This window comes from Mastigoproctus giganteus, chromosome 8 (assembly GCF_048544385.1).
Source record: "Mastigoproctus giganteus isolate SK-2022 chromosome 8, ASM4854438v1, whole genome shotgun sequence".
Classification (NCBI taxonomy): Eukaryota; Metazoa; Arthropoda; class Arachnida; order Uropygi; family Thelyphonidae; genus Mastigoproctus; species Mastigoproctus giganteus.
In genome coordinates, this window is record NC_143582.1 from 139,908,374 (window position 1) to 139,933,773 (window position 25,400).

At 37.7% G+C, this 25,400-nt stretch overlaps 1 protein-coding gene across 1 annotated transcript in view; it reads left to right on the top strand.

Annotated features, from left to right (window-relative positions):
- Nucleotides 1-25,400, top strand: part of LOC150081858 (DNA-directed primase/polymerase protein-like) — a 188,712-nt gene that overhangs the window by 12,446 nt on the left and 150,866 nt on the right. The window contains exon 3 of the mRNA XM_090379767.1: nt 11,046-11,124. Coding sequence (XP_090235893.1) covers nt 11,046-11,124 — 79 coding nt within the window. The remainder of the gene's footprint in view (nt 1-11,045; nt 11,125-25,400) is intronic.

Genomic DNA, 25,400 nt, shown 5'->3' on the forward strand with positions numbered 1-25,400 from the left:
GCCACAAGCAGAATTTTAAAAAATTTTAAAATTTCCTCCATAAATAATAAACAAAATTGGTCACTGTCAGGTATCGTGCAAACCCATTGCACTTGGGAGTGCGACCACTGCTGGGTTGATGACATTTTAAGATTACCACCAATATTTGGTTTGTGAAATCTCACAATTTTCATATAAGCACTTCTCATTTCATAACGGTACCAGATTTTAAGATTTTGTAGATTTCAGAGAGGTATACCTAGTGGTTGAGCAGTTTTGTAGAAACACTTCGTATTAAGTGCCTGTTGGTGCTTAATATGAAGAATTTATTTACATCTGAAAACTGTTTATATTGATTGAAAGATAGTAGTAATGGGTAAATTGCAAATGCCAGTTTTTCAGTTTTGAACAAATGACAAAACTTATATAGTCACAGCAAATGTGACTGTTTATAAAATTTCAGTGGATGTCCTTCAGATAAAGAAAATTATTTTTACAATGGAGAATAAGAAAAGTTAACCATTCTTCTAAGGAATAATTATTATAACAAAGCAATCAGCGTTGATGACTTTTGAGGTTATGATGAACAATACGGCGAGATCCAATCTTCCTTACATTTCGAGGGTACAGCTCTAAAACGGTATTCACAGGCTGGCTGCTAGTTAGTACACCGGACCGAACCCATTGGTAACTCTTTAGGAGGCTTCCGGATCAGCTAGTGTATAATCTTGCTAACTCTACTCTGCCAGATAGTGACTGGATGAAATCCGAGTAGCGTGTATGTGGGGGGACATTGTCGAGGCCACGTTATGTCAAGGATCTGTGTATATTCTAACCATGTGTATGCCATATCCAAAAATTTCATTACTTCATACAGCATGTCTCCCCTACTTTTTCTTACTATTGAATACACCATGAATTGTCAAACTAATAGAGCAAGCTTATCTGCGAAAAGATCTAAACCTCCCAAACACTTCCTAGTCCATTTCACAAATATACATGGTCTCAATTCTAATCTCAACGATGTCCATTTCCACTTGCAGTCTGCCAAACCCCATGTACTTTTTCTGACAGAATCTCAGTTATCGGTTAATTCAACTACTGCTCATCTCAGAAGCCCAAATTATTCACTGTATGATTCCTTTCGCCTCAAAGGTGATATTCCCTGTCAGAGACTTGGTAATTTGGAATCTCCTCTCCAAATGACAAACCAATATTCAGAATGTGCCAATTGTTAATTTACAACCTGGACAATACACTGCCTATATTTCTGACAATAATTGGTGGATTGGAAATATTTGTGAAATTTGATTTGAAGAACATGATGCATTGGTAAATTTCATGCGTCCTCATGGAGCAGCTTTCTCATTTCACTGGCCTGCCAGACAAGATGTCTGCTGGATTCTCGAACAACAAATTATTGCCAGTCTTCCAGCTCCAAAAACAACAACAACGGCACGATAATATTGCTTGCCTGAAGTAGTAATATCAACCATCAATGAAAAATTCTAGTTCATTACGAAGCAGTGATTCTATATCTTGACACTCACTTGCTTATTTCAAATTGTATTGTGTTTTAAATAAATTTTGTTGCAGTTATAACTTATTTCAAGCTTAGAAACCAATAGAACATCATCTTTATGCTTGGAATCCTGAATAAAGACCACTTTTCAGGCTTGGGAACTTGCACTAAAGAAACCCATGCAATTTCTTTTCTTGCCATTTGCTGCACCCCCATTTTAAAAAATACAGATCTTTTTGTGCATTGGCAATACATCCTTTCTCCTAAAACCAAAGGGCAGAGTAATTGTAGAAAATTTCAATCTTGTAAATGCAATTTGCATACTTATTTGATGGTTAAGTGTCACATCTCAATATGGACAGAAGTCCATATTGAGATGTGACACTTAACCATCAAATAAGTATGCAAATATTATGTGGAAAATATAAAATGTTTAAGGCCATTTTTAGGCCTTAAGTAACAAGACAAAACTTAAAAACCATGATTCTTGTTGCTTAAAACCTGCTCTTTCCAATGGTTGCTAAAACGAGAGAATTGAAGATGTCCCACATTAAGATATTTGCCCCTAAAGATAAGTCAAATTTTGAGTCTATCTTTGAAGGAAAATATTTCAGCCAGCAAACAAGTATAAGAGCTCATATTTAATTAGTTAGGCTGAATTTATGCAGATGTTAAATGGAATTCCCAAAGAAGGTACCAAAGGTTTTTATTTCAAAGTAATGACTTTCAAAAGTCTTGCTTAAATTGGTTGCGACAAATTTTTGGTGCCAATTTTAGACCGCATCATAAAAAATGTGAAGGTTTTTGAGCCTGGACACCAAAAGTTTTGCATTCTCTGCCAAAAGTTAACTAGGTGTACCAAGTTTCAGAGCACTACCTCTCAACGTTGTGCAACAGTAACACTTAAAACTTTGAATTTTTTTTTGTGATTTATTCCATGTAGCACAAGTGTTCTCCACAAAAAAGATCCTGGTGCCTCAAGCATACTATATTTTGAACTGAATTTTTGCACAGCTTCTTTGGAAACCTGTTTAAACATCTACACCAATTTCAACAAAATTGAAGATGGTCGAGCAGGAACCATCTTCAAAATTAGGCCAATTGACAATGAATCACCCAATAGAGACCACCTTCTATTTTTGATAAGGAGCAGTTAGTCTTGAAACAGGCCATATTAGTAATCTCATCTTTTGGTATTTAGTATGATGCAAGAAAGTAACCTTATACATCAGCCGAAAAAAAAAATCAAAATCCCATTTAACTTATCCATACCCTCCAATAGTTTGCCTAGTTCTTCCTAGAATTTATTCATGCTGTCCACTTCCATCACATCAGAAGGATGTTTGTTCCAGCAATCAACCTTCCATTGGCTAAAGGCAAACTTCTACACATCTATTCTGCAACCATCCTTCCTTAATTTGAATTTATGCCCTCTCATGTATATAAGTCCCATCAGCATTGAGCCTACTCAATCCATTCAAAGCCTTAAACACCTCAATCAGATCACCTTGCAGGTGCCTAGTTTTCAGACACCGCAGTTTGCAGAGCTGAAGATTTTCTTGGTAGGAGCACTCCTTTCTTTCCTCTCACCAATCTCGTTGCTGTTCTCAGTACCCACTCCAGCAGCTCTACATACTTCCTAAAATGAGGCCTCGGGATTTGTATATAGTACTCAAGATAAGATGTGGCCTAACCATTGCCTTATACAGTGGAGTAATCACCTCCATATCCCTGCTAGAAATATACCTGTATGTCATTGAAAAAAAAACCCCTGTGCTGTCCTGGCAGCTTTTCTGCATTGCTTAGAGAATTTCATATCTGATTGCGCAGTTAATACAGGTCTTTTTCATTTTCAAATACTCTTAGTAACACACAGTTGGCACGTTAATCTAGAATGACTGCTACCAATATGCAGTGCTTTGCATTTTGTCAGTGTTAAACCTCAATTTCCATTTCTTTCACCAACTGCCTAATTTTTCTAGATCTTGTTGCAGTAGCATATCACCATTACTGTCCTTAACCACCCTGTCAACCTTTGTATTATCTGCTAACTTAGACATTAAACCTTATATACTTTCATCAATATCATTAATAAATACAGAAAACGGCAATGGGCCCAACACCGAATCCTGGAGACTCCACTGATGACCTTAGTTCATGAAGGACAATGTCCATTGATAACAACTGTCTGTCTTCTCCTACTCAATCATCCCTATCCATAGCAGTAACTTGCTCTTAATGCCATACTGCTACAATTTGTACAGCACTATTATGTGCAACAGTATCAGAAGCTTTCCTGAAATCCAGTTATATGTTCCAAGTATATTCTTCTTCAAGAGGAGTGTTTCCATTTACAATGGGTTTCCTCAGCCTACAGGTTATTTCTTGTTAGGAATTTTTTCCCTCCATAAAGTGCGGTTCAAGGTGTCTTGGTTGGTTAAGCCTCGGGCTGTCATGCACTCCCGTACTCCATCCATCCATGTCCTCCTAGGTTTTCCTCTTCTCCTTCTTCCAAGAGGTATCCATTCCAGGATAGCCTTTGGATATCTGTATTCTTGCATCCGTTTTACATGTCCATACCATGTTAGACGCTTTTCTTTGATGGTGTCAATAATAGTCTTTTTCGCTTCATTTTTTCCCTTATGTCTTCATTCCGTTTTCTGTCTCTTCTAGAAGTTCCTGCTGAGCGTCTCCAAAAATCCATTTCTGTGGAGAGCAATTTGTTTTCCGCTCGCCTATTCAATGTCCAGGTTTCCGCTCCATACAATAGAAGACTTTGTACAATCATTTGACATATAAGTTTCTTTGTTTTATTTAGGATATTTTTGCTCCACAGAACAGAGTTTAACATGCCGATAGCCTTTCTGCCGTCTGTAATTCTCTTATTGATCTCTGCTTGGGACGATCCATCACTTTGTAAGATTGATCCCAAATATTTGAATTTATCGACTTGTTTGATTTTAAAACCTGCAATATTTAGAACGTGTCCTGGCCCTGAAGACAACATTTCAGTCTTGCTAAAATTGATTTTTAGACCCCATTGTTTATATTCCTCAAACAATTGACGACATGCATACTTTGCATCTTCTAAGTCTTGTGCTATCACCACCTGATCATCTGCAAAAAGTAAATTGTGAATATAAGTATTCTTATTAATCGGCAATCCCATTTTATTACATTTTTTTGACCAGGATCTTAGGCAGATGTCGATATAAATTTTGAAAAGTGTTGGTGACATGCAACAACCTTGTAATAAGCCTTTTGAAGTGTGGAATTCAGGTGAAAAAGCTGATCCCACTTTAATTCTGCATCTATTATTCCTATAAATTGCCTTAATAATGTTAATCAGTTGTCCATCAATATTTGCCTCTTTCAGTGCTTCCCATAAGAGTTTTCTTGGAACACTGTCATATGCCTTTTCAAGGTCAATGAAAATCATAAAGATTTTTTTTCCTTTTGATTGGCATTTTTCAAGGATCTGTCGTACTGTTGAGATATGATCTATACCAGTGTTTCTCAATCTTTTTACTCTCGTGGCACATTTTCCAAAGAAGAAAAATTTCGCGGCACACCTACGTAGTCATAGAAGAAGAAATTTCTAAATTTCGCGGCACACTTGGAAAATTTTGTGGCACACTAATGTGACGCGGCACACCCTTTGAGAAACACTGATCTATACATGACCTCCCAGCTGAAAAACCACTTTTTCTTCTGATACCTCGATTCAAGCTTCTAAATGGTTCCTGATCCATTTTCCAAGGATCTTTAACAGCGGGTTCAGGATGCATATTCCTCTGTAATTTGAACAGCTTTTCCGATTGCCCTTCTTATAAATTACGTAATATATCCTGTTATCATTTCTTTCGGTATTTCTTCTCCTCTCAGTATACTATTTAACAGTTTTTGTATCAGAACAGCCGCTCCTCTTCCTCCATATTTCAGAAGTTCCATGTAAACTGGTGATTTGCCCTTCCTTCCTTTAGCAGGAGTTCCACTTCCCTAACAGAAACTTTTAAGCCCCGAGTCTTCTACACCAAAATCCTCCATCGTCTTGAACTCTTCCCAGTCTTCTTTTAAAAGTCCTTCGTAGTACTCCGTCCAGTCTTTCAAAGGTATTAATTGCAAACCAGCATTGTGTTTATTCTGTTTTCTCAAGTCTTTAAGGACCTTCCATGATTCCGCTGATTGCTTGAAGCCCAATTTGCTATTAATAGTTGCGCATTTCCTTTCCCATTCTTCATTTTTCGCTTCTACTACCAACCGATTGGCTATTTTCTTTTTTTCAACATAAATGTTCCTATATGCATCATTCCTATCACCCAGCTATTTCTGATATGCAAGTTTCTTTTCCTCTACAGCAGCTCTTACTTTCTCTGTAATCCAGGTCCTTTTTGGTCCTTGGCTCTTCTTTTTACCTAGGATTTCACGAGCTATTTTTTTAACAGTATTTTTTAAATATTCGTAGATTTCTTCAGTATTACCTTTTATCTCTATGTTAATTGCAGTATCCAGTCTTTGGGTGAAGTTGTTTCTAATGCTGTCGTCCTGGAGTAGATCAATGTTAAATTGATCCACTTGTAGCATTTCTCCTTCCCTGCATTGTTGTTGTTGTCCACACATATTTTCTTAATCCAGTTCCACCTCAGTGTTGTTTTAACAAGAAAATGGTCAGATCCACATTCAGCTCCTCTATAAACTCTGACATCTTTCAATACATATGTCCCTGAATGTTTTGAAATAGTGTAATCTATAACTGATAGTGTAATCTATAACTGATCTAATTTGTCTTGTCTCCTGTGACCAAGTATATTTATGGATATCCTTGTGTTGGAAAAATGTGTTGTTTATTCTCAAGTCGAACTGTTCACAAAGATTGCATAGTCTATCTCCGTTGTCATTCCTCTCTTTCTCTCCAAATCTTCCAATAACTTTGCTATTTTGTTCAGTTCCTACTCTTGCATTGAAATCTCCTATTAGAAATATCTCTTTGTTCTTAGAAATTTTTTCTATTAGTTCTCTCAGATCCTCCCAAAATTCATCCTTCAAGGTATCAGCAGTGTCATTAGTCGGGGCATATATTCCCAAAATACATATTTCTCTCCCGTATATTTTCAGTTCCAATGAGATCATTCTTTCATTAATAAATTGCCAGTTTTTGATGTTGTGTCTCAATTTCTTTTTAACAGCAATAGAAACTCCTGCTCTTTCACTCTTATCAACTCCACTCCAAAAATGGTAGTATTCTCCCATTATTTCCTCTCCACATCCCTTTTTCTTTGTCTCCGATAACACGACGATGTCTAACTTGAATTTTTGCAGTTCATCCGAAAGAAAGTTTCTTTTAGTTGAAAGGCTTTGAATATTCCAGCATCCCAAAATCATAGTCCTTTTCCATTTGCCGAGTTGTCTCCGAAAGTGTCTCCGATAAAGGAACCTCTAAGTGGCAGTTATCACAGTGTGCTGAAGTCGCATTTACTCAAAGAGATAACTACTATTAGAGGTAATGGGTAGGATTTTTGCTTTCGTAAAGGTGACTATAGGGGTCTCAGACAGTTTTTAAATTCTGTAAAGTGGGATCAACTGATGATGTTACCAACGTTGAATTCTAAATGTGAAGCCTTTGGGGACTTAATTTTGGAGGCTACTAGGCTTTTCATTCCAAATAAAAAATATTGTTCAAGGTTTAGGCCTAAATGGATGTCAGATGAACTAACGAGACATGTGGCAGAGAAGAAAAATGCATGGGTTACGTATAAATTAATGGGTGACATGGAAGCCTATGATATAAGCTGGTTTGTAACCAAGTCACAAAGGAGATTAGGTAGGCAAAGGCAGATTATGAGAAATCTTTGGCAAAGGATGCAAAGAAAAACAGCAAAGAATTCTTTACCTATGTAAACTCTAGAAGGAAAGGGAAGAATCAGATTGGTCCACTGGATATTGATGGTTCAACTGTTGATGATCCTGCTCCGGTGGCTAACAAACTAAATGAGTATTTTGCATCTACATTCATACATGAGGAGTTATTCAGGGAGGGGAATGCCAGAGGTGAATTAAACTCTGGCAGTGAGCTAGATGATTTTGTAATAACTGAGAGGAAAGTGGAGGAGAAATTATTGAAGATAAACATAAAAAAGACACTTGGCGTAGATGGGATCTATCCAGTTATATTAAAGGAGGCAGCAGAGGAAGTAAGCAAACCCTTAGCCATAATTATGAAAGCTTCCTTGAACTCAGGGGAGGTACCCATGGACTGAAGATGTGCAAATGTGACCCCAATTCACAAAGAAGAATCAAAGGGCGACACAAGTAATTATAGACCTGTTAGTTTAACTTCTGTTCCAGGGAAATTAATGGAGGCACTGGTTAAAGAAACACTGCAGGATTATCTAGATAAGACTTCAGTTATAGCTCGGACACAGCATGGTTTTGTTAAGGGGAAGTCTTGTCTGACCAATTTGATTGGAGACTATGATGTGGTCCCAAAAGAACTGGATGCAGGGAATAACTTTGATATCATATATTTGGATCTTAGAAAGGCTTTTGATACTGTTGCACCTGGAAGGCTGCTGCACAAATTGGAGCAGTGTGGCATTGGAGACAAATTGCTGCTATGGATAAAGGGATGGTTGAGTGGGAGAAGACAGAGAGTGGTAATTAATGGACACTGCTCTTTGTGGACTAATGTTATTAGTGGAGTCCCTCAGGGTTCAGCATTGGGTCCATTGTTGTTTTCTGTATTTATAAATGATATTGATGATCGTATATCAGGCTTAATGTCCAAGTTTGCAGATATTACGAAGGTTGGCAGGGTTGTTAAGGACACTAATGACAGTACGCTGCTGCAACAGTATCTAGAAAAGTTGAACAGATGGGCTGAGAGGTAGCAAATGAAGTATAACCTTGAAAAAAGTAAAGTTCTACATATGGGAAACAGTAATCCCAGAGTAATATATCAACTCTGTGGTACTACACTGACAGTGGTAGAGAATGAAAAGGACCTGGGGGTAATTGTGCAGGCAGATATGAAGTTTTCTGAGCAGTGCAAACAGTCTGGAGGCCTCATTTTAAGAAGGATGTAGACCTGTTGGAACGAGTAGAGAGGAGGGCAACAAGATTAATGAATGGAATGAAGGGTTGCTTTTACGAAGAAAGGCTTAAGTTTTTCCGATTACAGAGTCTGGATACTAGGCACCGGTGAAGTGATCTGATAGAGGTGTATAAAGCCTTGAATGGTTTGAACATGCTCAATGCTGATGGGATTTTTCCTCTTGCTCAGAATAATCACCTGAGAGGTCATAAATTCAAATTGAGGAAAGGTAGTTGTAGGATAGATATGCGGAAGTTTTCCTTTAGCCAGCGGGTAGTTGATTGTTGGAATAGACTTCCATCTTTTCTTGTGGAAGTTGATAGCCTAAATAAATTTAAGACTGAGCTGGATAGGTATATGGAATGAATGGAGGGTTGAAATGGGAGTAGGTTGTTTTTTGTTTTTTTTTGGCTGATGCTGCATAAGCTTGCTTTCTTGCATCATATGCCTCTACTAATGCTAATATGTTATCAGAATTATTTTTCGCACTCTTTTTCTTTGTTACTGTATCATAGTATCCAGTGAAATTGGTCTGACAAAATCTCCAATTAACAAATCCATTCTGTGACTGAAGTATAACTGCCCTACTCTCTATGTAGTTCTGCATTGCTTCTTTAACTAGTAACTCCATTATTTTCTGTAGAACAAAAGTTAAGCTAACAAGTCTGTAAATACTGATGTCACCCTTTGATCCCGTTTGTGAATTTGGGATAATTTTGCGCATCTCCAGTGTGTGTGTGGGTACCTCCCCTGAATTCAAGGATGCTCTGAAAATTATGGCTAAGGGCTTGCTTACCTCCTTTGCTCTCTCTCTCTCTCTCTCTCTCTCTCTCTCTCTCTCTCTCTCTCTCTCAGTATGATTGGATAGATCCCATCCACATGGTCAGTCTCTCCATGGCTGACTTTGGGTGGGATTGGTGGCTCTTAGTCATCATTATTCTGGTTGATCTCATAGTCTTCAAGTGTTGGTTCAATCTGATTCCGACGGATTATGTTACTACTGGAACTGTGTGTAGGCATTTATGGTTCTAATGATATCCCCGGCACCTTCGTATCCAGGTGGGAAAGAGCAGCAGTGCGTAGCACACGCTTCTTGATTAGACCGGGGTTCGAGCCCGTCACCACCAAATACGGAGGATGCGGAAAGGTCAGGGAATGACCACCGCATATCCCCGGAGCAACATGGCCTTAGTTGCCAATGCTCCTAAAAAAAACAATAACAATGATATCCCTGGCTTTCAGCTTTGTTTTTAGCAGGCTCCTTAGTCTCTGATCAAGTGGACCTCGATCAGAAACTGGTGACAGGTCTTGATCTCCTTGTGTTTTAACTGTTTAGCCTGTTTCATTCCCAGATATTTGTAGTTCTCTCCCTCTGTCATGGTTTTGATATCTTCAGTAGTCTTCAGCTGGTAATTCAGGCTTACTGGAGGATTTCCCTGATGTGGTCCATGGGTCTTCATTTGTGAGGCCAGCTTGCATCCTGATGTCAGTGCTGAACTCTGGTGATCCCGAGTAGCTGTTGGAGCTTGATCCTTGGTTGCCACATAAAGCTTCATGTCATCCATGTACATTATGTAAGAGAGAGAGAGAGAGAGAGAGTGAGTGAGTGAACAGGTTCTTCCCCCCCTTCCTTTAAGAGTATATCTGTACTTGCTGTTGTTGAATGTGGACAATAGGCTGAGTACTTGGCAGAACCATAGTGAGTTTAGGCTGTCTCTCTAGAATATTCCTCTTCTGATGGTGATCAGTCTGGTCATGTTGTTTTCATTCTTCATGGTGGTGGCACCTCTGTGGGCAGGAGCAGCAGTGCGTAGCACACGCTTCTTGATTAGACCAGGGTTCGAGCCCGTGACCACCAAATACAGAGGATGCGGAAAGGTCAGGGAATGACCACCGCATATCCCTGGAGCAATATGGCCTTAGTTGCTAATGCTCTTAAACACCAAATAACAACAACAACAACTTCATGGTGGTCATCCACTTTGCCTTTGTTGCTTCTGGGAAGTGTGTCACTATTGGGTTGACTTCGGACCTTCATTGTTTCTGTCAGCCAGCTATGGGATATGGAGTTGAAGGTAATGTGGTAATCGATGTAGACTATACAGGTTGTTGTGCTTCTTGTAGGCTTGCCCTATAACTGCAGCTTTAATGGTCAGTTATTCCTTGCATCATTTGCTGCTCTGCTTACATTCCTTCTGCTGATCGGCCATGATATCTTTTTGGTTATTCAGCTAGCTGGTCACAGGTGATCAGTCTGTACTTCACCAGGTTTTATATCAAGGTAAATGAGTATTTTAAAGTTGTTCAGTATTTTAGCATTAATTATTGATAATGGTTTTTAATTTATAAAATTTATGTTCTGTTTGGCATTTTAATAAATTAATTATAAGCTTTAATAAATTAATTATAAGCTTGTTCGGTGAACGAAATACTTTATTTCTTACCATATTTTAGAATTGATGGTCCTTCTGTCACATGGAAGATATTTACCCTTCAACAAGAGGCATTAGATTATGCATTTAATCATACAAATGTAAGTAACTTGAGGAAATCAAGGAATCATAACTGAAATAAAAATTACTTTTTTTTTTTTTTTTTTTTTTTTCTGGTGGCTCACTTCTGATTAAACAGAAAATTTATTTATTTGCCTAGCCATTTAGCCCACCTAAGGAAAAAGCCTGTTTAGTTGAAATCAGCTGAATAAGTCTTTGGTGCAGTAAGCAAAGAACATTTTAAAATTGATTTCTCTGTTTTCCTTTAAATTAATTTGCTGTTGAAATTAAAAGTTGCCAAATGCAAATTTCTTTAAACCATTTACACACAATTTATCATTGCATGCTTCTTTTATTAATAAAATTGTATTTAATTAATAATCATCCTCATTCATCCAGGTTTGTGAATTCATTCATCCTTCATGTTCCCTTAACATTTAAATTGTTTTTGCTCAGTTCCTATTAAAATTTTTGACACACAAAATATTAGAAAATGTATTTTAAAAGAAATTGGTTAAAATTTAATATTAATGGTTAAATCTTAACATTTTCTGGAGTGGAAAGGTCACCTCTTTATAGCTCTTTCCTGTCTGCAGTTTTAAAAGTGTTATAATTATAATGCAAGTAAAGCTATAATTATAATGGATGGAAAGTTTTATAATTATAACTGAATTAGATAGTATGAATCAGAGCTGTAATACTCAATATGTTCTACGTTGATAATAATATTAGTAAAATAATAGGAGTTTACCTCAATATAGTACGTAGAACACTTCCGTATGATACCCTCCAGAAATTAAAACGGAAAAAATGAAAAAATCGACAACTTACCCGTACATTAGAGTAAATTATAAATAATTAAATAATCAATTTAACACAATTCAAATAAATATAAAACAATTAAAAATCAAATTAATGCAATTAAAAGAATCTAATGAAAATATTCAAAACGATTTTCCTTCCTGAAGCCGACAACGCTTTTCGACCGTATGTCGTGATCACAGGAATGAAAATTACCGAATCCGGTTGAACCTGAAACTTAAATAGTGATTATTTGTCTTCGTGCATGCGCGTAAAGGTCCATGCATCGCCGAACATTAACAGAATTCTCGCGTAATTTAATTTCAACGGTTTCTGCAATTAATAGTCGCGTATAATTACGTTGAACGTTAAGTATTTTGGCCTCGTTAAATAAAAAAGTATGTTTTTCGTTAATGGCACGAAAGGCTAATTCTGACGTTGCTGAACGAGCACGAACAGGCTTCATGTTGATTTTCACGAATATTAAGAGAAAATCGCGTCGAACCTTGGTAAGACGAGTCGCAATCACCACAAGAAATGTTGTATACCAGATCATTAATTTGTGTTGCGAACCCGGAAAGAACTGAGCGATTGTTCAGTATGGTGTGTAACTTCCATATTGGCCTAGCTACAATTTTAAATTCGGTATCTTTAAAGAATCTGTTAAGCTGTTTGTGCCACTGTTCAACATATGGGACAGAAATAAAGCATTTTTTGATATTACTATTGTTGATTGGTGTAGTATTTTGTATTCTATCCTTAGCCTGTACCTTAATTCGGTTTATTGTGGTAATGGAATAACCCCTGTTTAAGAATCTGCTAGTTAATATTTGTATTTCTGAGTCCAAAGCAGAATCCGTCGTTGAATATTTATAGGCATTTAGAAATTGATTATAGATAATCGATCTTTTGTAGGTGAACGGGTGATAGCTATTATAATGTAGAAGCATACCGGTGTTTGTAGGTTTTCGATAGATGCTAAATTGTATTTTATTCGAGTCCCGGGTAAGCGTGAAATTTAGAAAGTTTAATGACGACTTTGTATCCGTATCCTCCCTTTCCAATGTAAATTTGAGTCTAGAATGAATATTATTAAACGAATGTGAAATGTCTTGGATAGTACTACTATCGGTAATAACTAGAACATCGTCTAAATACCTCCCATAGTATGTGATACGGGGTCGAAAAGGTGTCAAATGTATCTGCTCAATCGTTGAGAGATAGATCTCTGACATTAAGCCACTCAGGCTCAAACCCATTGGTAATCCAAAAATTTGTTTGTACATCTTGTCTCGAAAAGTGATATAGTTAGCCTCAACTAACAGTTTAATTAAGTGAAAAATTTCATTAATAGGTAGCTTCGTATAATTAATCGGTGTCGAGTTTTTATTTAACATATCCCAAATAATATCTAATGTGTATTCAACGTTTACATTTGTATATAATGAGGTAACATCTAGTGAGAATAAATTGTCATTGTCGCCGAGTCTGCAGTCTTTAATATTATTAAATAATGTATCGTAGTTCTTAATCCCAAATTGTATTACCTGTCTAAAGAGTTTTATAATGTTATATACATGTGTGGCTAAGGATGAAAATGCCGAGTTCCTGTAGGAAACAATAGGTCGAATAGGAAATCCAGTCCTGTGTAATTTTACCTGACCGAAAAGTGCAGGAATATTGTATGTTCTGGACTTCAATTCCTTCAACTGAACCATAGTAATGTAGTCGTTTTTTCGATACGTGGTTAACGTTTTATTGTATTGATTGACCAAATTGGTAAACAGTGCCGGGTCTACTTCACGATAAGTGGAGGTATATGACACAACTGAATCTAACTTATTAATATAATCATGTTTATCTAGTATTACCACTGTATCTCCTTTATCTGCCCTCTGTATAATAATGTCCTTATTTCCCCGAAGTTCTCGTAAAGCTGAACTGTCATGTGTATTCAATTTAGGAAGTCGCGTTTCTTTTATGTTATTCACTACTTGGTTAACTTGTTGAATAAATACATCTTTTTGAACATTACAAAGTCCAAATTCAATATCAATTATAACTGAAATAAAGTGTTATAATTATAATGGAAGTAGGTGTCTTTTTTTTTTTTGTTTATATCAATACCTCAATAGCATCAGCAAATATTCTTGCAATCCTTGAAAAGCAAGATGCCAGGAATTTTTTCAAGGCCTCTTGTGGAGGGGGGGGCCTCATGGGATAAGCAAATACATGGGATGTATTAGGGTTATGAAGAGCAGGAACAGGTCCACATATATTTGGAGAAACTGTTGAAGATAAACACAAGAAAGGCACCCGGGGTGGATGGGATCTATCCAGTTACATTAAAGGAGGCAGCAAAGGAAGTAAGCAAACCCTTAGCCATAATTATGAGAGCTTCCTTGGACTCAGGGGAGGTACCCATAGACTGGAAATGTGCAAATGTGACCCCAATTCACAAAGGAGGATCAAAGGCTGACACAAGTAACTATAGACCTGTGAGCTTAACTTCTGTTCCAGGAAAATTAATGGAGGCACTGGTTAAAGAAGCACTGCAGGATCATTTAGACAAGACTTCAGTTATAGCTCAGACACAGCATGGTTTTGTTAAGGGGAAGTCTTGCCTGACCAACTTGATTGGATACTATGATGCAGTCACAAAAGAACTGGATGCAGGGAATAACTTTGATATTATATACTTGGATCTTAGAAAGGCTTTTGATACTGTTGCACATGGAAGACTGCTACACAAATTGGAGCAGTGTGACATTGGAGGCAAATTGCTGCTATGGATAAAGGGGTTGAGTGGGAGAAGACAGAGAGTGGTAATCAATGGACACTGCTCATCATGGACTAATGTTATTAGTGGAGTCCCTCAGGGCTCAGTGTTGGGTCCATTATTGTTTTCTGTATTTATAAATGATATTGATGATGGTATATCAAGCTTGATGTCCAAGTTTGCAGATGATACAAAGGTTGGCAGGGTTGTCAAGGACACTACTGACACTACACTGCTGCAACAGGATCTGGAAAGGTTGAGCAGATGGGCTGAGAGGTGGCAAATGAAGTTTAACATTGACAAATGTAAAGTACTACACATGGGAAACAGCAACCCCAGGGCAACGTATCAACTCTGTGGTACTACACTGACAGTGGTAGAGAATGAAAGGGACTTGGGGGTGATTGTGCAGGCAGATATGAAGTTCTCTGAGCAGTGCAGACGGGCTGCAAGAGTAGCTCATGGAGTATTGTCAATGATATACAGGAATTTTTCCAGCAGGGATAAGGAGGTGATTATTCCATTGTATAAGGCAATGGTCAGGCCACACCTAGAGTACTGTATACAGGTCTGGAGGCCTCATTTCAAGAAGGATGTAGAGCTGCTGGAACGAGTACAGAGAAGGGCAACAAGATTAGTGAATGGAACAAAGGGGTGTTCTTACGAGGAAAGGCTTAAGTTTTGCAAATTACAGTGTCTGGAGACTAGGCACCAGCGAGGTGATCTGATAGAGGGGTATAAAGCCTTGAATGGTTTAAGCATGCTCAATGCTGATGGGATTCTTCCTCTAGCTCAGAAAAATCACCTGAGAGGGCATAAATTCAAATTGAGGAAAGACAGATGTAGGATAGACGTGCGGAAATTTGCCTTTAGCCAGCGGGTGGTCGGTTGGTGGAACAGACTGCCATCCCTTGTGGTGGAGGTTGATAGCCTAAATAAGTTTAAGGCTCAGCTGGACAGGTATTTTGAACGAACAGAGGGGTGAAGTGGAAGTGGGTTTTTTTTTTTTTTTTTTTTTGGCTGATGCTGCATAAGCTTGCTTTCTTGCATCAAATGCCTCTACTAATGCTAATGCTAATACTTTTAGCATTAGTGGAGGCATATGATGCAAGAAAGCAAGCTTATGCAGCATCGGCCAAAAAAAAAAAAAAAAACCCTCCCATTTCACTCCATTCATTCCAAATGCCTGTCCAGCTCAGCCTTAAATTTATTTAGGCTATTAACTTCTACAACAAAAGATGGAAGCCTGTTCCACCAATCAACTACCCGCTAGCTAGAGGCAAATTTCCGCACATCTATTCTACAACTATCTTTCCTCAACTTGAAATTGTGCCCCCTCACGTTCTTAGTCTGAGCAAGAGGAAGAATCCCAATGGCATTCAGCTTGCTCAACCCATTCAAGGCCTTATACACCTCAATCAGATCACCTCGCAGGTGCCTACTCTCCAGTCGTGCAATTTGCAGAACTTAAGCCTTTCTTTGTAAGAGCACCCCTTTGTTCCTCTCATCAATCTTGTTGCCCTTCTTTGTACTCGTTCTAGCAACTCTACATCCTTCCTAAAATGAGGCCTCCAGACCTGTACTCAGTACTCTAGGTGTGGCCTGACCATTACCTTGTATAACGGAATAATCGCCTCCCTGTCCCTGCTAGCAAAATTCCTATACAGCAGGCCCCCGTTATAACGCGGCTCGCTTTACACTGATTTGCTATAATGCTGTTCTTATATTATAACCCATCTCTCACTATAATGCTCTTTTACAGATTGCATTTTTGGCATATTTAATGAAATCATTTCATTTGACGGAGTCGATAGCTTGAAAATTAATATCAAAACAGCATTAAAACGTTTCCCACGCTCAGTGAAATTTTCTCGCATGCTAATTTAATTGCAGTTCAGTGACTTGTTATGTACTTCTGAGATCAACATTTTAAAAAATGATCAAGTATATTGCCTGTAATATTTGCATTATATGCATTTATCCGAAGTCTAGTCATCACTCAGTACAGTATTAGACATTGTGCGTAACGGGCAGTTTACTCGAACATTGTATCATAATTAATGCAACCAACGCAGTTACATTTTCGAAGAGTTACTAATGGTGGATTAGAATGAAAAAGCAACAACGTCTGGATGCAGTATGAAGACTATAAATGTAAGGAAAAGATTGAATTTGAAAATTAAATTAGACGTTTTGAAGCGAATCGATTCCGGTCAACGACAAGCGGATGTGTGCCATAATTTAGGACTTGCAAGTTTAACTGTAAGAACAATTATAAAAAAATAAAGAATTAATTTTAGCAGCGGGATAGATAGTTGTTCCACTGCAAGCAACTAGGGCTAGGCTGGCTATTAGGATTGAAATGGAAAGACTAATTTTATTGAAGATAATATCCAATGCAGAATTCAATTAAGTTAAATATTATAAAAAGAGAAAGAGAGAGAGAGAGAGAGAAAGAGAGAGAGAGATTAGCCAATATGATGATCTGAAGAAAACTCACCTAAAAAAAAAAAAATTTGGAACCATTTAAAACTAGTAAGGGTTGGTTGAATAGATTTAAAATCCAGGGAGAAGCAGCAAGTGCAGATCAAGGAGTGGAAACTTTCAAAAAAGAACTTGTTAAAATTATTGAAAAGGGTTATTATGTGTTATACTTCCCAACAAGTTTTTAACATAGATGAAGAAGGACTTTTGTGAAAATTAATGCCTAAAAGAAGTTTCATATTGAAAGAAGAAAAAAACATGGCAGGTTTCAAAGTGGCGAAGGATCAATTGACTTTATTGTTGGTTGGTAATGCTGCGGGGGATTTAAAATTAATACCCCTTTTAGTTTATTTGGAAGAGGGCCAAAGTTCAATCCAAAATCGACACATTTTTCATGATTAAATTCATAAATTAAATTAAATCAATTAAAATCAATTTAATTCTTGATTTTAATTGGAATTTTAAGTTTAATTTTGATACGTAAGTTGTTACCACATAATTATATATGTATGTAATGCAGAATATTTTATATGTACAAATATTTGAATATTAAATATTTTGACCAACATTTGTGCATCTTTTCACTACTGTTTATTATTGATTAGGAAATATCCTATGGCGCCGACCGCAACTTACAAATACATATGTTACCTTATGGGAATGCGACGCTTGCTTAGTGCTGATTCACTTAGCGCTGTTTTTCTGGAACAAATTATCAGCGTTAAGCGGGGGTCACCTGTATATCATTGACAAGACTCCATGACCTGCCCTGGCAGCCTGTCTGCACTGCTCAGTGAACTTCATATTTGACTGCACAATAACCCCCAGGCCCTTTTCACCTTCTGCTTCCCTGAGTGTAGTACCACACAGTTGGTACATTTCTCTTTGGTTTTGCTACCCATATGCAGTACTTTGCATTTGTCAATGTTAAACTTCAGTTCCCGCATTTCAAACCATTTTCCCAACTTATCTAGATCCAGTTGGAGTAGCATACTGTCTTTACTGTCATTAACGACCCTGCCAACCTTTGTATCAATCATCTGCAAACTTGGATGTTAAACCTGATATACCTTCATCAATATCATTGATAAATATACAAAACAACAATGGGCCCAACACCGAACCCTGGGGGACCTCACTAATAACATTTATCCACGAAGAACATTGTCCATTGATTACCACTCTGTCATCTTCCACTCAACTGTCCCTTTATCCTGTAGCAACTTACCCTTAATGCCACACCTCTCCAATTTGTACAGCAGTCTCCCATGTGCAACAGTATCAAAAGCTTTCCTGAAATCCAAGAATATGATATCAAAATTATTTTTGGCATTCAGTCCTTCTGTACCACATCATAATATCCAATCAAATTGGTCAGACAAGACCTCCCTTTAACAAACCCATGCTGTGTCTTAACTATTACTGCAGTCTTGTCTAGATGATCCTGCAATGCTTCTTTAACTGGCAATTCCATTATTTTCCCCGGAATACAAGTTAAACTAACAGATCTGTAGTTACTTGTGTCACCTTTTGATCCTCCTCCTCTGTGAATTGGTGATACATTTGCACACCTCCAGTCCATGGGGACCTCCCCTGAGTCCAAGGAAGCTCTCATAATTATGGCTAAGGGTTTGCTTATTTCCTTTGCTGCCTCCTTTTGTAAGAACTATTCTTACATATATTTTTAGGAGTTTACAATTTACCAAATTTTGATAAATATCTAAGTTAGAAACAGACAAGCACTCAGCAGATTTGCTTGCTCTGTGTACCTTTCAAAAGGGAGAGATTAGCCTAGCAGCAGGAGGGAAGCTGACCGGACTGTGATACAATGGGTAGGCCAGTTTGACACAGTTTGTGTGTACAGAAAAAGGGCTGTGGCCAACTTACGGGAGCAGGGGACAAAAGAACGTCCACTCCCTAGAATGGTTTCGGACTCCATCCAAAGGGAAGACCCAGATCAGAGAGCTTACCATGTTTGAGCTGTAAACAAAGTACAAACAGGCCGACATGGGAAGCACTCAATGATTTCACAGGCGGCATCTCGTAAGGAAGCGTGACGGAAGAGGTAAATAGAAATGGTCATCCCAAGGATAGTTCTTGAGATTGCTTAGTGCCCGGATGTTCTCGACACAAAGAAGGGAGCTCGACCTACCAGACGTGGGTCGGGACGACGTGGAAAAAAAAATGAGCGAATGAAATTAAAGATGAAGAGTGAGAGATAACTAATGATTGGATGAAAAATAAGGGAGAGTTGGAAACAAAAATCTGATGCAGGAAGAAGACGAGAGCCAGAGCCCGAAAGTCAGAGCCCCGAAACCTGGAAGGAAGGGATCCGGAGAAAATTCTGGGGAGAGGCATTGAGAGTGGCGGAAAGATATTTTTGGGAGTGCGGGAAACGCATATAGAAAGTTCCGAAAAAATGATAGTATAGTGGGAAAAATAATAACAAAAAAAAAAGGCGGAAGGGTCAGAATAAGGAAGGTCGTTCGAGTTTTCCACGGAGGGCTAAAAGCAACAGTCCTGGAGAAAGATCCTGTGCGCGGTAGGAACGTCTGAGGTCGAGCCAGGAGCACATCTAGTGAGTCTGCGGTGTCCAAGCCCAGCGAGGAAATAGCGGAAGAAGCAAAAGAAAGAAAACTCATCCAGGTGGTAGAAAAGGAAAGCAAGTAAGTTTATGTAGAATATTTATTAACAGAAATGGTGTTATAAAGAAATAAACGAAAGAAAAAGTAACGGACAGGACAGTCAGTAAAGAACTTAAACCAGACGAACACTATATTGTAAGTGATAGAAATTAGAGTCAATAACTAGGGAGAAAGAGAGATAGAAAGTGTGTGAGTGTTACTCATCTGTGATTAGAAGTATTTGAAAAATAAGGAAAGTTGTTAAACCTGAGAAAGGTCAAGTTCATGGAATGTATAACTAGTAATAACAGTGTATAATATTTATTCTATAGAAATTCAGTAGGACATTCCTCTCTAGAGTATTAGCATTCTATATAGCAGATGTGGAAATTATAAATTATTGTTAGAAGAACAAAGATGTGGGGTAGACATCATAACATGTATAATAATTAGTTTATTGTAGGAAATCCGATATTATGAATTATATAGTGTGTGTAAATATCTTGTATAGATAAATAAATAAATCTAGTTTGTTTTATCATGAGCTTTATGTGTGATAATGACACCAAGCATTAACTATAAGTCACGGGAACTATTCAGAGACGGGGAGATAATAACAATAAGAGAAAATTAGTTTTTCCTCCAACTTGGATCTTCTGATACAAAAACCTTAATGACAAAGGAGTGAGTAAGAAAGGGTGCCGATTAACTGCGCAGCGGATAGCTTGTGGGTCTTGGAAGGGTGGCGAGGAAACCCCCCTTTGCTTCAAGAAAGGTTAGAAAAAAATAAATTTCTTAAGCATCGGCCTAATGAAGGTTCCAAGGAGGGATAGAGATTTGTAAGGATATAAATCATACAGTTTGATATCAAAAATAAAATTCATCATTCTTTCCCCCCACACTTTAATATAACTGGATAGATACTGTTTAACCCCAGGTGCCTTCCTTACGTTTAACTTCAACAATTTCTCCTCCACTTTGCTCTCAGTTATTACAAAATCACTTAGCTCCCTGTTGGCATTTGATAAACTTCTGCACTCCCCTCATTGAATAACTCCTTATATGTGAATGTAGTTGCAAAATACTTGTGTCTACACTAATGCTAGGAGCATAATAAAGAAATTTGATAAATTTGAAGTACTGGTCAAAAACGCATACATTAAGGGTATATTGGGGACATGGTAGTACTCGGGTGTAAGGGATGCAAAATTTGAGTATGTGGAGTATAATGTGTACTGAAAGGTGACATAGGTGGTTAGTGCAAGAAAACAAATATGGGATTATAGTAAAGAAGTGTGTTTTTTTTATTATTATTTTTTTATTATTATTAAAGTTATTGTTTATATTCCGGTGCAACCACCAGGCCAGTGTAGTTTACAGTAAATCATTAATACAATCGTTAGTTTTATTTAATAGTCCCAAGCTTGAACCATGGTCCACTCAAAGATCGTGAGTTACTTACTGCACTCTTGCTCCTGATCACTTGGCTACATTAGGTCTGTATATAGGACTAATCAGTGTGAGAGTGTATTGAGCAGCTGTACAGACATATAACATGAGTAGGTAAATCAGAATGTTTTGTAATGGACGATTTTAGCTTTCCAGATATTTATGGAATGTATGGGTTGGTCACTCACACGGTAGCAAGGTTTTGTGGATTTGTTGGTTGACTGTTTTCTACACCAGCATGTTAGCGAAGCAACAAGAGAAAGCGATACTCTTAATGTGATTATCAGCATCGACTCATTTTATATTAAGAATCTGCAAATAAAAGACCCACTGGGTGATAGTAGTAGTAGTGGCATGTGATGCAAGAAAGCAAGCGTATGAGCTTATGCAGCATCAGCCAAAAAAAAAAAAAAAAAAACCATCAGAATTCAGCATGCTCAACCCATTCAAGGCCTTATAAACGTCAATCACATCACCACGCAGGTGCCTAGTCTCCAGCCACTGCAATTTGCAGAACTTAAGCCTCTCTTGCTAAGAGGATCCCTTCATTCACCTCACCAATCTTGTTGCCCTTCTCTGTACATGCTCAAGCAAATCTACATCCTTCCTAACATGAGGCCTCCAGACCTGTACGCAGTACTCAAGGCGTAGCCTGACCATTGCCTTATACAGAAGTACAATCACCTCCTTTTCCCTGCTAGCAAAATTCCTATATATCATTGACAAAACCCCATGACCTGCTCTGGCAGCCTGTCTGCATTGCTCAGAAAACTTCATATCTGACTGCATAATTACTCCCAGGTGTTTTTCATTTTCTACCACCTTAAGTGTAGTACCACACAGTTGGTAGTTTCTCTGGGGTTACTTCTACCCATATGCAGCACTTTGCATTTGTCTAGGTTAAACTTCAGTTGCCACTTCTTAGCCCATCTGCCCAAATTATCTAGATCCTGTTGCAGTAGCACACCGCCATTACTGTCATTAACAACCCTGCCAACCTTTGTATCATCTGCAAACTTCGACACTAAGCCTGATATACCTTCATCAATATCATTGATAAATATACAAAACAACAGAGGACCCAACACCGAGCCCTGTGGGACTCCACTAATAACATTAGTCCACGAAGAGCAGCACCCATTAATTACCACCCTATGTCTTCTCCCACTCAACCATCCTTTTATCCATTGTAGCAACTTACCCTTAATACCATTCTGCTCCAATTTGTAGAATAGTCTTCCATGCGCAATCAAAAGCTTTCCTGAAATCCAAATATATGATATCAAAATTATTTTTTGCATCCAGTTCCTTTGTAACCACATTATAATATCCTATCAAATTTGTCAGACAAGACTTTCCCTTAACAAACCCATGCTGTGTCTGAATTATATTTGTAGTCTTCTCTAGATGATCCTGCAATGCATCTTTAACCAGTGACTCCATTATTTTACCCGGAACAGAAGTTAAACTAACTGGTCTGTAATTACTCATGTCACCCTTCGATCCCCGTTTGTGAATTGGGGATACATTTGCACATTTCCAGTTTGTGGGGACCTCCCCTGAGTCTAAGGATGCTCTCATAATTATGGCTAAGGGTTTGCTTAGTTGCTTTGCCTCTTCCTTTAATATAACTGGATAGATCCCATCCACTCCAGGTGCCTTTCTTATGTTTAACTTCAACAATTTCTCCTCCACTTTGCTCTCAGTTATTACAAAATCATTAAGCACCCTGCTACAATTTGATAACCTTGTGGCATTTTCAAACCTTAATAACTCCTCATGTGTGAATGTAGATGCAAAATACTCATTCAGTTTGTTTGCTTTCTGAGCAGGATCATCAACAGTCGAACCATCGATATCAAGTGGACCAATCAGATTCATCCCCTTCCTTTTAGAGTTTATATAAGTAAAGAAATCCTTGCTGTTTTTCTTAGCATCTTTTGCCAAAGATTTCTTGTAATCTGCCTTGGCCTGCCTAACCTCCTTCTTTGACCTGATTACAGACTAGCTTATGTCTGCCATAGGCTTCTGAGTCGCTTGATAATTTATATGCATCCCATGCATTTTTCTCCTCTATCACGAGTCTCATTAGTTCATTTGATAACCATTTAGGCCTAAAACTTGAACAATATTTCTTAATAGGTAAGAAACTTTTAGTAGCTTCCACTATTAATTCCTTGAATGCTTCCCACTTAGAATTTACTGTTGGTAACACTGTCAGTTGATCCCATTGTACAGAATTTAAAATCTGTCTGAGACCACTGTACAGTCTGTCCTCGTATAGCACGATAGTTGCGTTCCTAGAAACCCTCGTGCAATGCAAAATCGTGCAATATAAACAACAGGCCCTATGGGAAAAGTAGGGTTAGGTGCCGACCACCCAAGATTGAACACACATTTGGAACCAAAACATTACCAAACACAATAAATAATCGGATAATTTTAATCGTTATAAAATACTTACGTATTTTATAACGATTAAAATACGTAATAAAAATAATATTATATTATAATAAAGTATTTTTTACGAATAAAATACGTATTTTATTCGTAAAAAATTTATTATATTAAATAAAATAGTCGTAATAAAATACTTACGTGTTTTATAATACGTAAGTCGTAATAAAATATTGCTAATGCTTTTGCTTCTATCGTAAGCAAACTTGCTTTTTGTTTGATTTTCTATCCAAACAGATGACAGCAGTTCCATCTCTTCCAATTCTTGTGTCTTAATCTAATGGATTTTAATTACACTTTGAGTTGTTCCCGCTATGAAAGTTGTTTTTATTTTCGCTGCATTCTTTGTAATTCTCGGCGTTGCCTCATTTAGGTCTGTAGCACGTGCAATATCACATGGTCTTTAATTTTGCTCAAAGTGTTTCACAATTTCGTATTTTTTCTCTATCGACAGAAGAGGACTGGCCATAAGCCTTACGGGGGAAACCACGGTGGGCCGGAGGCGGGTGTGATTATGGCCATAAACCGTAGTATGAGGCCACTATAAATTTTCCCGGGTAAGAATTTTTGACCCAGTCCGCCTCTGTTTATCGATATTGCTTTTTTTTTTTTCTCTCTCTGAATCTGCAGTGTCAGCCAGGACGCTTCCTTTTCACACCTTTTAAGTATTTTACTAATTTTTAGGGAATAAAGCACAATTACAAAACGAGGTGGCACGCTTGATACACATAAACAAAGCTGCGCGCGTGTAGCAACTGAATAAATAACACCGTAAAGGCCGAGATATACTATTAATTAACACCTCACATTTTACTAAAGCACATTTCTGGGGGTTACTACCATAAAACAATAAAAACAATTTCCAGTTGCGTTTCTGCTAGTGGAATCTGTTATAAACTGGTAGTAAACTCCATCTAATTGCATTTGCGATTATACCGATAGCTGGAATTGTGTTGGTTTTTACGTTATTATGGTGAAATGTGTTTCCCCTTCACTGATATAAAACACAAATACATTTTCAGACTCTTCTTCATTGCTATCGTGTTGCGTTCGGTTGGGGTGATTCCGCATTCGACTGCCATTTCTTGTAAACACAAAGGCGAATCGTGTATAAGCGAATTCGGTTCGTGCTATATAAGATAACGTTCCCCTATTTATAAATCGTGTATGATCGAATTCGTGTAATGCAAACACGTGTTATACGAGGACCGACTGTACTCACCTTTACGGAAGCAAAAACCCTTTCCTTTACCCTTGATGGTAATTATATCTTTAAGTAAATCCCATTTCAGCACACTGTGATCACTGCCACCTAGTGGTTCCTTTATCTACACATTCTTAATGCATGAAGAATCACTACTGATAATGAGATTAAGAATATTACTCCCTCTAGTTGCCTCTCGAACATGCTGCTGCAGAAAACAATCATCCAATGAATCCATCCAATGAAGTCTTGACTAGTGTGTGAGTGACCAACCCATAAGTTCCAGTCAATATCTGGGAAGTTAAAATCCCCCATTATAAGACATTCTGATTTACTAGCTCACTCTGTTTCTCTGTACAATTGTTCATTGTACTCATTTGAGTCATTAGGCCTATAACACACTCCTACTCTAATTTTTGCTTTCGCAGTGCTTATGTCACACCAAACTGACCCAACAGTGCAATGTTCATCTATATCAACTAGATGCACTTCTTTTGATTTTATGTTTTTCTAAAAATT